The sequence below is a fragment of the Microtus oregoni genome, unplaced genomic scaffold (assembly GCF_018167655.1).
Source record: "Microtus oregoni isolate MIOR12 unplaced genomic scaffold, Mior012 000018F_ref0000195, whole genome shotgun sequence".
In the NCBI taxonomy this organism is placed as follows: domain Eukaryota; kingdom Metazoa; phylum Chordata; class Mammalia; order Rodentia; family Cricetidae; genus Microtus; species Microtus oregoni.
In genome coordinates, this window is record NW_024543077.1 from 2,440,001 (window position 1) to 2,454,692 (window position 14,692).

The 14,692-nt window shown below is 49.2% G+C and overlaps 1 protein-coding gene across 3 annotated transcripts in view; it reads right to left on the reverse strand.

The window, feature by feature from the left end:
• The window catches only part of LOC121459049 (UV radiation resistance-associated protein), a 215,635-nt gene that overhangs the window by 177,102 nt on the left and 23,841 nt on the right, over positions 1-14,692 (reverse strand). For all 3 annotated transcript variants that reach the window (XM_041668550.1, XM_041668551.1, XM_041668552.1), the window contains 3 exons: positions 9,023-9,057; positions 4,248-4,409; positions 2,925-2,999 (listed from right to left, as the gene is read on the reverse strand). In XM_041668550.1, coding sequence (XP_041524484.1) covers positions 2,925-2,999; positions 4,248-4,409; positions 9,023-9,057 — 272 coding nt within the window. The remainder of the gene's footprint in view (positions 1-2,924; positions 3,000-4,247; positions 4,410-9,022; positions 9,058-14,692) is intronic.

The window sequence follows — 14,692 nt, forward strand, 5'->3', positions numbered from 1 at the left end:
CTGATCAGAAGAGGTGGGAACGCCCATCATGGGGTTTAGAGCCTGGTGAGAGTCGGGTCCCCTGCCAGCCATGTCACAGACACGGTCATGTGTAATCCCAGTCAGCTGAGGATTGAAGTACAGACAGTTTCCTATGTTTACAATGTGAAAGCAAACCCAGTTTTCCCTCAGGTAGCATCAGTCAGCGTGGTGAAATCCACAGAAGTACGGCTCTGAAGCCACCCACAGTGGTAGTCGGCAGTCTCCCGATAGAACGGTTGCCAAAAGGAAACCCAGGCCCAGGGAGCAGACCTGCACACACTGCAGGGAAACCCTGCATGAGCATCTCAAAGGCTGCACAGGGGAGCAGACCTGCACACACTGCAGGGAAACCCTGCATGAGCATCTCAAAGGCTGCACCAGGGGAGCAGACCCGCACACACTGCAGGGAAACCCTGTATGAACATCTCAAAGGCTGCACCAGGGGAGCAGACCCGCACACACTGCAGGGAAACCCTGCATGAACATCTCAAAGGCTGCACCAGGGGAGCAGACCCGCACACACTACAGGGAAACCCTGCATGGGCATCTCAAAGGCTGCACCAGGGGAGCAAACCTGCACACACTATAGGGAAACCCTGCATGGGCATCTCAAAGGCTGCACCAGGGGAGCAAACCTGTACACACTACAGGGAAACCCTGCATGGGCATCTCAAAGGCTGCACCAGGGGAGCAGACCTGCACACACTACAGGGAAACCCTGCATGGGCATCTCAAAGGCTGCACACACATTGGCCAAGAGCCTTTTCTATTTCCCACTATCCCCAAAGCCATGCAGCAGCCTCTCTCCCACCACTCAACATTCAAGGAACCACAATGTTCTCAGAGATGCCAGACTTTAAAGGTCTTCAATGATTTGCCAGCCTCATCTGCAGGACCCAAGCAGCTCAGCATGGACAACAATATTTTAATCAATGCGGTACAGACCGGGGTCTGAAATACATACTGTCTTGCCTCTTTAACTCAAAATATGAACGTCTGCTCATCTTTGCTTTACATTTTTTAATCTCACAACACTCAGTTTAAATGTTTGGGTGGTGAACAGAGAGATGGAGAGGAGAATCACTTTTACGATGATAAAGATTTTAATTATCATTTACTCAAAGATCTCTTAGTGTTGCTGTAAACACTCGCGTGCCACATGCTTGCCAAACACATGAAATTTTACCACACAACACTATCAGGAACAAAGTGGTACTCAAAAATGCCAGCAGAAGATTAAGCAAGGGATGGAACACTGGGTCACAGCTCATGTTTGTGGTTTTCAAAGACGTTCCCTGAGGGAGCTGCCACGCTCTGGGAGGGAGAGTGGATGTCACTGCGCAGACAGCAGAGGCTGCACTGGGGTCCCAGAATCTCTGGTCCTGAAGGCTCAGCTGTTCACAAAGCCCTGTCACCTTAGCAGGTCAAGTGTTTCAAATGCAAACACAGCCACTTTGCTGTGGACTCTCTATTGCCCCCATATTACCACCACCAAGCCAACAAAGCCTTAATTTTTCTTTCCAGTCCTCCTTATCCCCTTTGCTAATGCGAAACTTCTAGTATTTATTTGAACGTGCACACGTGGTGCAAGTCCGCCTTTTTTACGTATTTGTTTTGAGACTGTATCTCACGTTGCTCAGGCTGTCCTCAAACTCCCTGTTTAGCTTGGAACTCCTTTTGGATCTTCTTGCCTCTGCTTCCCACCATGCCTGACTGGAATTCAGATTCTTCTACCAAATCACACAGCTTTTTACTATGTCTAGCCTCCCGTCAAACAAACTGCTGGCCTCGGAGACTCTCAACCTGTCCCCTTACATCTCACCACCGCGATATTTCGCCCCCTCTGGGGAAGCGGCAGTTGTTGGAATTTTTTATTCAGTCCACTGAGAACTGATTCTTTCAAAGACCATAACTTAAAATGTCACAATGATGTCTAAATTGTTTAAAAGCTTTTTAGGTTTCCCCTCTGCACACCCACAAACTGACGGCAGACTGTTCTTAGCGCAAAGACTACATCAGAGGTAACAACAGTCTGGTTTGACTTGGGGGAGGGGGGGTTGTTATTTGTTTTGTTTTTTGAAAAACCCTGTTTAGCTTGGGCTGTCCTAGATCTGACTCTGCAGACCAGGCTGGCCTTTGGCTCCACCTACCTTGCCCCCTCCTCCCCTCACACTAGGACTACAGGCGTGTGTCACCACTGCCCAGCTCTGGTTTGATTGCTATTAAACCTTACTGTGGTGGTTAACCTGCACTGCCAACTTGATTGGACTTAGAACCTGCCTCCGCCTCTCCAGTGCCGGGATTAAAGGTGTGTCATTATGACCAGTGTAACACGGTTTCTTAGGCTTACTGAGAACGATGAAGCATGTAACTGGAGCACTTTAAGGAAACCATTCCATTTCTACAAAAGTCACCAATCTTGTTTTGGAGAAAGAAGAGCAGGAGTGGGGCTTGAGCCCAGGGCTCCCAGCATGGTAGGTAAACCCCACACTGCTGAGCAACACCCCCAGCCAACTAGGCTTCCCGGGAGGCCTTGAACTCACTCTGAACCAGGGCAAGACCCTGTGACCCTCCTCCTGCTGCAGCCTTCTAAGTGGCCAGGATTGCAAGCCTCTGCCACCTTGTCCAGCTCACCCCTCTTTCTTAGTCCCCAAGGAATTAAGTAGAAGAAAAGAAAACAGCTGGCTTAGGTTTCCTTCAAGAGAACATAATCGGGATTTAGGGATGATTACTGGGAGGGTTGCGGGTCAGACAAAGCAAGTTCTCGGTCGAAAAGGCTTTCACCCTAAGTTCCCAAACAGGCTCATGGTGACACTTGAAACAGACCTCCCCAGGAGATCATCTTCCCAGGGGCAAGGCACCTACACGAAGCAAAGCTCAGGCCATTAGGAGAATCCTCTTACCTTATGTTCAAATGGGGCACCATAGTAGCCGTCGTTCAGCCCAAAAATGATTTCATTTTGGTTGCGAGCGTGAATCTAAGAAAGGAGGGAAACACACTAATTAGTTCTTATTGCAGAGGTCAGGGCAGGACAGCTGTAACTTCACCTGTTCCCATGCTGAAAAAACAGACCGGCTAGACCTAAACAAAGGAGAGCAAAGAAACCAGTGCTTGAGCAGAGGTCAGGTGAGCTAAGAGTGGAGCAGAGGCCAGGTGAGAGACAGCGGGGCAGGGGACAGGTGAGAGACAGCGGGGCAGGGGACAGGTGAGAGACAGCGGGGCAGGGGACAGGTGAGAGACAGCGGGGCAGGGGACAGGTGAGGGACAGAGGGGCAGGGGACAGGTGAGGGACAGCGGGGCAGGGGACAGGTGAGGGACAGAGGGGCAGGGGACAGGTGAGGGACAGAGGGGCAGGGGACAGGTGAGAGACAGCGGGGCAGGGGACAGGTGAGAGACAGCGGGGCAGGGGACAGGTGAGAGACAGCGGGGCAGGGGACAGGTGAGAGACAGCGGGGCAGGGGACAGGTGAGAGACAGCGGGGCAGGGGACAGGTGAGAGACAGCGGGGCAGGGGACAGGTGAGGGACAGCGGGGCAGGGGACAGGTGAGAGACAGCGGGGCAGGGGACAGGTGAGAGACAGCGGGGCAGGGGACAGGTGAGGGACAGCGGGGCAGGGGACAGGTGAGAGACAGCGGGGCAGGGGACAGGTGAGAGACAGCGGGGCAGGGGACAGGTGAGGGACAGCGGGGCAGGGGACAGGTGAGAGACAGCGGGGCAGGGGACAGGTGAGAGACAGCGGGGCAGGGGACAGGTGAGGGACAGAGGGGCAGGGGACAGGTGAGAGACAGCGGGGCAGGGGACAGGTGAGAGACAGCGGGGCAGGGGAGAGGTGAGGGACAGAGGGACAGGGGACAGGTAAGAGACAGGTTTTTGTAACTCAGATGTAACAATGTTAGTAACTTAAGTAGACACAGTACCACAAGCCTTGTTTTGTTGCTGGCCTGGTTCTGTTACCAGGCTCTGGCTAGGCCACAGCTCCCTGTATAGACCAGGCAGAACTCCAATTTGTGGCCTTCCTCCTGCCTGTTCCTCCTGAGTGCTGGGATTAGACACATGTCACCTTGCCTGGCAAGTAACCTCTTTTTTCATTGCACAAATTTAATTACTTTTCTTTTCTATTAATATCCATTATAACTGAAAATGTAGAGAGAAGAGAGTCAATAGAAAAGTTATTGACGAGTTAATTTGTAGAGGACAACCCTTGAAAGCTCATTCTGAAACTTACCTGTTGACCCAAGTACTTCAGCCCATCCAGGTAGACTTTCCACTCTATCAGCAGCTGGTAGGCGTCGTCCTTTCCACCCCAAATCTTCACCACAAAGCAAGACACAGATGTATCCAGGCGGTCCGGCATTATTCCAAAGTCAAGACTCCTCCACGTTGGATTCTGCAGTTGGAAGTTAAGACACTGTAGATGGGAGTTAAGACTCCAGCTTCTTTACAAGAGTTTTGATTAGATGCCATATCATTTTGTTTTTTAAAATTCATAAGGCTTGGAGAGGTAACTCGGTGGTTGAGAGCAATGCTGCTCTTCCAGGCCCAAGTCTGACACAGCACCTCCAAGCCAACACACAACAGCCTGCAACTCTAATTCCAGGGCATCTGGCGCCCCCTTCTGGCCTCTGCCAGCACCAGGCACACAAGTGCTATGCAGACAAACTTGCAGACAAAACACCCATATACTCAAAAAACTAAAAGCTGGCAGGATGACTCAGTTGGTAAGAGCATTTGCCCCAAGCCCCCAGAGCCCACATGAAGAAGGACAAGAGTCAGCTCCTGCAAGCTGTCCTTTGGCTTCTGCATGCGCCTGGCATGTTCAGACCCCTGCTCGCTGGCATATACAAAATAAAAGCTTGTTTTAAAGACAAAAGGTATTGCAGACAGACACAATCCTGCAACTCAGTACAGAGACAATGGCACCTCCGGATTTATCGGCTCTTCGCTCCCACTGACACGGTTTCCCGTGATACCGTCTCTCATTTATTCAACACACGCACGACACCAACACACGGGTACAGAGACACACAACTGGTCAACGTGCAAGGAATAAGAGTATGCAGAGCTCTCAGCTGGGACAACCGTAGGACAGCCCCTACCTCCAAGGCTCAGGAATTGTCGAGGAAGAAGGAGGGGGCGGACTGTAAGAGCCAAAGGTAGCGGACATCAGTACTGCCCAACACGTCAGGGCCACTGCACAGGTGAACTCGCAGCGCTGGGACTGCATGCACAAGACTGCACAAGAGCAAGCCAAATGCCAGCACAGGTGGGGGGAGTGGGGAGACGCCAAGTTCCACCCCCAGCTGAGGACTTAAGCCGCTGGCACCTGAGGTGGAAGGAGAATCAGCTTTCAAGGACAGGGAAGGAACTGGAGGAGAGGTAAAGAGGTGGGGCGGTCAAACCACGGTACGTGCACGCGTGAAACTCCCAAACCATGGAAAGGGGGCAGATAGAAGCAACGCCCACAGGACTCCAATTTAAATCTCCACTTAGAACAGCTGTTTCACTGGAGATACAGTCCAACAGCGCAGTGACTGCCTGGCAACGGCCCTGGGTTCAGTTCCCAGGGCCACAGACACTAGAATTGTGGCAAGTCCAGTGACAGAATTGTGCTAAGCTTACACAGCAGCACGTTCTTAGACAACCAACTCTAAGAAGCAGGGAAGACATTCACACTTGTGGGAGCTTTGAACGCACAAACAGAATTTCAGCAGATTAAAGTCGGGAACTCCAGGTGACCAGAATGTGATACGCCAGGGCTCAAAGGTGTGAGGCAGCAAGTGTGGGCAGGCAACCACGAGCGACTGCCCAGGAGTGGCAGGCCCCGGCTGGAGATACTCGGGGGCACAAGGAAGGCCTGCAGGCCTGTGCTGCTGGTGAGGTGCCCAGGTTTCTCCTCACCGAGACACACTCACTACCACCCTGCTTAAGCTTCATCAAGTCCTGCCAGGTGACAGTGTTTCGGGTTTTGTAACTGAAGACTCTGAGGCGGTGGACTGTGGGATTTCGCATTGCAGCCTAGTTATGCACTTCCTACTGCACGAGGCTTCACTCTTTTCACTGACTGGGAGCTAAATGGCTACCCCTGCCAGTCCACCACCTGTGGTCTGCTGACCGCTGACCGATGCTAACTGCAGCCCACACTTCTGGTATCACCTCTCCACTAAATATCAGGATTTATAGTCTTAAGAGTTCACTACTTTTTATCAAAGTTTATAAGTCAAAAGTCATTTTCAGCTATGCGTGGTGGTGCATGCTTTTAATCCCAGCACTCCTGAGACAGAGGCAGGTGGATCTCTCTTAGTTTGAGGCCAGCCTGGTCTACAGAATGAGTTCCAAGACAGCGAGGCCTACACAGAGAAATCCTGTCTCAAAACAAACAAACAAACACAAACAAAAAACCCAATTAACAAAAAAAATCATTATGTATTACCAGCATGCATTTCTCTATCATTGTTTGATATCAAGATACACAGCCACAAGAAACTCAACCAAAAATGCATAAAAGCTGTACCAATGTCTTTAAAAACATACGTGAGATGTCTCACTAGAATTTATACTGACATACCACGAGCAGACTTCCTCTCTCTGCACTGAGATGGACCACACCGCAGCCTTGCTCTGTGCACTGAGATGGACCACACTGCAGCCTTTCTCTCTGCACTGAGATGGACCACACTGCAGCCTTTCTCTCTGCACTGAGATGGACCACACTGCAGCCTTGCTCTCTGCACTGAGATGGACCACACTGCAGCCTTTCTCTCTCTGCACTGAGATGGACCACACCGCAGCCTTTCTCTCTCTGCACTGAGATGGACCACACTGCAGCCTTGCTCTCTGCACTGAGATGGACCACACCACAGCCTTTACTGCATCTTCTACCTGCCTTGCACTGTGACTGCATGTGCCAACCAGCTCAGTCTCCCGCCCACCTGTGCAGAGGAAGCTGGAAACCCCTGATGAAGGCACAGTTTAACTCAGGGTCACACTTCTGATGTGAGCAACATACAGGCAGCTCAAGTGTTAATTTATTCAGCCACGATTCAACTGAAGCGGAGGTGACTTGGAATGGCTCCCTGGGGCCAGGAACTCATAAAGAGGCATTTATACTGTGCAACTCCCTCCTCAACTGAAAACAACTCTAGTCACAAATCCAGTGATTGTTCTGGTAAGCTGGGCCTCGTGTTTTCTCTACAAATACAAGCTCTAAGCTTTGTTTATGCAACAGCAAGGCTCACTGGCCTCTAGGTGAAAGCCAAGCTGAGGGACGTGATGTGGGAGGCGTGGTTAGAGCCTAGGACCTTCAGTTTTACGCGTCTGGACTGTGCGGCTAACACCAAGTTCCCGGTCTGTTTCCTCACTAAGGAACAGGAATACGCCTAACTTTGAAGCGTTGGCTTCAGTGAGAAATAATGCATAGAACACAGCTAACCCGCTCTGAGATCACAGACGGCAGGTCACAGTGACACCTCGTTATTAAGGAAACCCAAGCAGAGCATTCCAAACACCATCAGTTCTGTGGATAAATCAACTCCAGGGCATCCAGCCGGCCTTTCCCACTCCTTCTTCAGTGCTTCAGTCATTACCTACTCTGATGAGCTGTCAGTCACAGTAAGGACGCAGCCTCCACTTGAACCAAAAATCAGTAACAACAGAAATACTAATAACTTGGGGGAGGGGTGTCTAGCTGAAGCCAAAGGTAATTAAAGCAGAATTGCCACCCTTAGCTGTGATCCGCTGAAGGAATGTGACAAAGAAACCTGATTCTGATGTATAACCTGGAGACACATTCCTATCCCTCCCCCTTACCTCTTCCTCCCCCTCCCTCCTCCCTTCCCTCCTCCCTCCTCCCCCTCCCTCTCCCTCCCGCCTCCACTGTTTGTTTTGTTTGTTTGTTTGGGGGAAACAGGGATGGGGGAGGATGAGAGCAAGGGAGAATGAGAATCAATGAAGTCCTAACGTACTTAACCACCAGGTGGCGGTCTTCAGAAAGCCCTGTGCTTCAAGCACACCCTTACAAGCAGCCTTAACTGCTCAGTTAACCATCCTTTTGGCACTGATAGTTTAGAATAGCTGCCTCAATAGCAAAGGAAAAAATTCTGGTATAGGATTTCTATCAACATTTAAATTTTTAAAACTATCAAGTGTTCACAATAACGTAATCAGAATCCTCATAAAAATGTAGTGAGTATAAATGAAAGCACAATATTGTAAAGCCAGCTAGAAGCTTTAGCCAATCGTGAGCATGTTCACAGTACTGCACACCGACACAGACTCCAGAAAGAAATGCATGCTCCACTAGAGATGCCCAGAACATTTACAGCACCAAACTAGAAGCCAAATATGGTCAGCAACAGGGGGAGAAATGGTTTACCTATTACATTCATTCAGTAGAATACACACAAATAAATCAAATTCAGCACACAGGGTCAACCAATCGGGGCAACCAAGTTGGCAGATGAACTCCAGTCATTAGGGCTCTTACTACAATATTTCATCCATATGAAATTCAAAAACAGGTAAAAATATCAAGACTACTGTGCATACACACACACACACACACACACACACTTTAAAATGAAAAGGTGGGATGCTTGGTTCTTGGTTGTTTTGCTTGTTTTTGGTGACAAGTTCTCATGGTCCTGCCCCTTCCTCCCACACCCTGGGATTATGGGCAGGTGGACCACGCCCAGGCAGGCCCTTCAGCTGTCTCACAGAACAAAACTTTTATCCCCAAGAAATAAGGTCCTATATACAAAGCCACGAAGTATTCTTGAATTTTGCCAAAATAAATACAGAATCAAAAATAGTCAGGCCCTTTATAAGAGGAAATGATGCAATTAAAGTTTTCAGCATTACAGTAGAATTCAGCAAGGACCGCACAACCGAGCAGATCCACCCGTTTGCCGTGACACAGGACCTTGGCCTCAGCTTACACCGCTCCCACTTCCTGAAACAGGGGTACAGGCTGCGTCACACGCACCTGTCAGAAAGCAAACTTACCAAGGAATTCTTAATCACTTCACTTCTATAAAATTCTGGAAAAAAAAAAAAAGAAAAAGAACAATAAGTGATAATGAAAGAAAACGAGGTCATTAAACCCTGCAAACCTCTGAAGATGCGTTCTAGTGCAGCAGCTAAAGCACCTTTAGGGGATCTAACCCTCTATTTTCTTTTTTAAATTTTTTTTTTTTTTTTTTTTTTTTTTTGCATTTTGAGATAGGTGTGGCCCTGACTGTCTCGGAATTTGCTTTGTAAACCAGGCTGGCCTTGAACTCAGAGACCCTCCCTCTGACTCACCAGTTCTGGGATTAAAGGTGTGTGCCACCACCACCCAGAGAAATCTTTGTTGTTTTATTGTTTGTTTGTTTGTTTTTGGTGGGGAGGTTGGAGGGCTCTCTATTATCTTTATCAATAAAGATAAAAATAGGAACAAAGATTAAATGGAAGTGAAAACATTGGTGAAGCAGATTACAAATTTTTCAGATTTTTTCATAATTCAGCACATTCTAATTTAAACTCTTAAAAATTCAAATTTTCTTCCATGTCTTTCGACGTGTACACAGTAAGTAGGTGCATACATGTGTCTCGTCATGTGGGGGTCTGAGGCTGAGGTTGTGAGTATCTGCTGTTCTCTTTAAGGCAGGACTACGTCTCAAGCTCCAAGCTCCTTCACACAGCTAGTGTGGCCCGCAAGCTTGCCCTGGAAATTCCACCTCTGCCTTCTGAGGCTGGATTATGGGGTGGACGGCCACACTCACTCGGATCCACACAGGTCCTAGGGATTCAAACTCCAGTTCCCGCCCACCTGTGCAGCAGTACTTAGGCTGCTGAGCCAGCTCTACAGCCCCCTCCCTTCTGTTCTTCATGATGTGCTCTGCCCCTCCTCAAGAATCTGTCTCTGCAGCACTCCCTCCTATCTGCGCAGAAGGAGGCAAAAACCCAGCAACCCGAGCTTGACTGGTCTCCATCGTTCCATCGCTTCAACTTATTCAGGTCCAGTCTGTTTAGAGAACTACAGTTCTTCTCTGGGCATTAAAATTTCATGATCCCACAAACCTTCATCTATATTGGTAAATGTAACAAAACACAAAAGCAGAATAAAAACAAGCTGGAGGTTCTGACGGGCATTCCCAACAACCTCCAGTGGTCCACAGCCGCAGGGCCAAGCTACCTCCGTGCCACTGTCAGGGCACAGCCTAAGGGACTCCTGGGCTCCCTGCTGCCGCACTCCACTGGGACATGACACGCAGACAAACACTTGGTTCTGCTGACTGAAATGTATGCCTTGTACATCCTACTTGTAACTGGAGGCCAGTAATAACGGTGCCTGTATCCAACAACCACCATCTGCTTGTCCCTGGCAAAGCAGCAAACACTGGACAGATTATCCTTTTATGAATGAACAATGACATGCCCAGGTGCTCACGTGAAGGGTGCTTCCAGGTACAGAAAAGTGAACCTCTTCCAGCGGGCTCTTGTTGTCACAGCATTTCTTTCTTTTTGCTTTTGTTTTTGTTTTGGTTGGTTTTTAGAGGACAGGGTTTGTAACATCAATCATTGTCTCATTGCACCCAGGAGATAACAGGGTTGTTATAACATTCAAATAAAACACTAGATTAAAAATGCCTTGAGTCAGAATAAACTTCCACTCATTTTATTCTTTCCATTGAATATAGCCATATGCCAAGGAAATCCTCAAAGGGTCCTATCAGTGCCTTATGACCACATGAGCCACTGTATGCAAGAGCTTTTCCAGATATCCATGCCCACACCTAAAGGACCAGACAGCCATGCCCACACCTAAGGACCAGACAGCCATGCCCACACCTAAAGGACCAGACAGCCATGCCCACACCTAAAGGACCAGACAGCCATGTGTACACCTAAGGACCAGACAGCCATGCCCACACCTAAAGGACCAGACAGCCATGTGCACACCTAAAGGACCAGACAGCCATGTGCACACCTAAAGAGCCAGACAGCCATGTGCACACCTAAGGACCAGACAGCCATGTGCACACCTAAAGAGCCAGACAGCCATGCCCACACCTAAGGACCAGACAGCCATGCCCACACCTAAGGACCAGACAGCCATGTGCACACCTAAAGGACCAGACAGCCATGTGCACACCTAAAGAGCCAGACAGCCATGTGCACACCTAAAGAGCCAGACAGCCATGTGTACACCTAAGGACCAGACAGCCATGCCCACACCTAAGGACCAGACAGCCATGTGCACACCTAAAGGACCAGACAGCCATGTGCACACCTAAAGAGCCAGACAGCCATGCCCACACCTAAGGACCAGACAGCCATGTGCACACCTAAAGAGCCAGACAGCCATGCCCACACCTAAAGGACCAGACAGCCATGCCCACACCTAAAGGACCAGACAGCCATGCCCACACCTAAAGGACCAGCAATGAAGAGACTGGCAAACAGTGCTCGAGGTGCATGCTGGTTGTTACACTACATTCCTTTGTTCAATAAAAGTTTCGAGTGCCTCAACCTCATGCATAACAGAAGAAATACAAGTTTAACCCAAACTGCAAAACTATTTTCACCTCTCAGACGGCAACCTCAATAGCTCACAGTCTATTGATAAGGTTGTAGGGGGAAAGACACACAAAACAATTCCCACCAAGTACAATTTCGCAATACCTGCCAAAAAAACCCCTTCTCCATGTCCCAAGAACACTCCCTAGAATTTACCCGAAAGGCTAACACCGAAGAGTAAAGTTAGCAGATGCAGCGTTATGTACAAGAGACTGGAACGGCCAGTCCATCACAGATGTCCTCTAGGGCACGCTGAGTGAGCACCGCTAGAGCAGAACTGGACACACTTGGTATCTGTGCAAGGAACCTGCTGGGAATGGAGTAAGGAGGTCTTATCTTATAGCTCAGGAAAGACAAGCAGGAAACAGATCACATCAGTCACCAGGGCAGACTGGGAAAGGAGGTTGATGGGATGTAGTGAAATCTGAACCAGACTATATTACCTACCCCCAAAAAACTCAGTTGAAAATAAATGGGGGAAGGGGAGGAGGGATGTGCCCAGCATCCTTCAGAGTATTAGAGACAGAGCAGTTAAAGTGATCTAAAAATGTCTGTCTCTGTGGCACTTGTGTCTACAGGAAGGAGAGAAACATTAACTAAACATACCAATGTCAGGTGATCTTATCTTAAATAACTATGGGGAAGAATTAAGGGGACCAGTCAGAATGTGTACAAGGGTCAGTCGGCAATGAAGGAGAGCGTGTGGAGCAAAGGCCAACAGGAATGTGGAAGGGCTTGTCAGGGAGGCACCTGGAGGAGGGTGTTCAGGCCAAAGTGCAAAATGTTCCTTACAGGGACGGAAAGGACAGAGACTGTCAGTGTGGCAGAAACAGATAGAGCAGAAGGAGGAGCAGAGCTTCAGGGACAGACTCTCACGAGCAGTACTGAGTTCTGAGGATCTTGGCCTTTTCAGAATGATCTAAGAAACTATGAGAGCACTTTTTCCTCTTTTTGGTTTTTTTGAGACAGGGTTTCTCTGTATAGTCCTGGCTGTCCTGGAACTCACTCTGTAGACCAGGCTGGACTCAGAGATCCGCCCGCCTCTGCCTCCCGCGTGCTGGGATTAAAGGCGTGCGCCACGGCCCAGCCCCATGAGAGCATTTTTGGGAAACGGATAACCGTGATCTTCCTTTTGAACTGTGTCTGGGCTGAAGCTGGGCTGGGAGGGAGGGCGTGGGCAGAGGTCATCAGGACAGCACTTCTGCCGCTCAGGCAAGGGAGGACAGTGATACAGGGACAAAGATGTCCCCAGGAAAGCATCTGCTAAAAAGTGGATGTAGGAATTAAGAGGAAGAAGACAACCCAGGAGGACTCCTGGGTTTTAGCCCAGGGAATGGAGTGGTCATGTTCTCAGAGAAAAACAAAGGTCAGTGGGTCAGCACATCTGAGAAACACCAGGTTGAAGTCACCTACTGACTCCAAAAGGGACATAGCAGGCAGTTGGATGGAAGATATGACCTCAGAGGAAAGGTCATCAGAAGATGGAACTGGGGTGAGCTCACAGGAACTGCACAGAGCCCTGATGTAACCATGCGAGCTGGTATTCCAGAGAGGAAGCGCACTTAACACTTCACAGGTGAGAAAATAACGATGGTGGAAACCAATGAGAGGGGCTGGAGAGGTGGCGCAGCCGCTAAGAGCACGCACCGCTCCTGCAGGAGTGGAGCTCAGCTTCCAGCACCAATCGGGTTACTTACAACACTTCAGCTCCAAGAGATCTCCCAGACACCGACACTACCAGGCACACATCCCCAGACAGACACACAGACATATACACAATTTTAAGATAATGAATCTTTAAAGACAGACAAACAAACAAACCCTCTCACTGGGTATGGTGGCTCATACCTGCACTCAAAACACTTGTGAGTCCAAGGCAGAACTACCAGGAATTTGAGGGACGCCTTGGATTCACAGGAAGTTCTAGGTCAGCCTGTGCTACAGAGAGAGACCTTGTCTCAAAAGTAAAATAAGATAAAATTACAAATATGAAACTTCCAAGTTAAGAGGGAGCAGGATTAGAACCGAGGCTTTGTTCTGAACGTACGTTATCTTCTCGGGATCTACTATGAATTCAGGCGAGACATAGAGCAGTTGAGAAAGGGGATGAAACAGTGCAGGTGGCTTAGGAAGACGAGCCAGTTGGTCGTTTCTCATGGTTATTCTGCACCAAAGCCCAAATAAGGACCATGAACTATTGATGACTGTTATGACAGATCCAACCAGATAAGGTAACATTAGCTAGAATTACTAGAAAGTCTGCCCCCCAGCCCCAGCTCCTATGATGAGAGTCACTAAAGCCCAGAAAACTCGGCTACAGTTAATTTCTTCATGACCAGCTGAAGCAGAAAGATGTCTCAGAAACCGTCAGTAGCTCACAGGAGGAAATAAGGTACCACCCAAGGGGTTTCTGAGGCAGTGGAAGGCTCTCCCATTGCAGACTGGGGCACGCCTGTGGACTGACACTGCCATCCCATTTGTAATGATCTTTTCACTGGTGACCTAGGAGAGTGTAAGGACTTTCAAAAGACTGTAGTCACCAGGTCAGGGGTGGCAGTGGACACCTGTAATCCCAGCACTCGGGAGGCAGAGGCAGGCAGATCTCTGTGAGTTCAGAGCCAGCTTGATCAATGCAGTGAGCTCTAAGTCAGCCAGGAGCTGGAGGAAAGGAGGGAGGGAGGGAGGGAGGGAGGGAGGGAGAGAGAGAGAGAGAGAGAGAGAGAGAGAGAGAGAAATCGGAGCCAGAAGAGACAAAAGACAGAAGAGCAAACGCAGTCATTTTGTACATCATGTACTCAGTACTGCTCTTGGCCTATCAAAAAATTGCTAGCACAGAGGTCTTGAAAATCAAGACTAAAAAAGAGCCATAAGGCATCACGCTGTCGCTCAGGAACTTACTAGAAAGCTGACAGCAAAATCCATAACAGGGCAATCTCGAAACTGCAGTGTTTACTTCTGCCGCCACTGGTGCAGGATCACAGTCACCAGCCAGTCCCGTGGCTGCTCTGTTTACAAACCAGTATAACACTGCAATTCCAATAATAATGGCCCCCATTTCCTAAATCCCCAGAACGCACTAAGTACATTCATTGTTGGCATCACAGTTGACCCTGG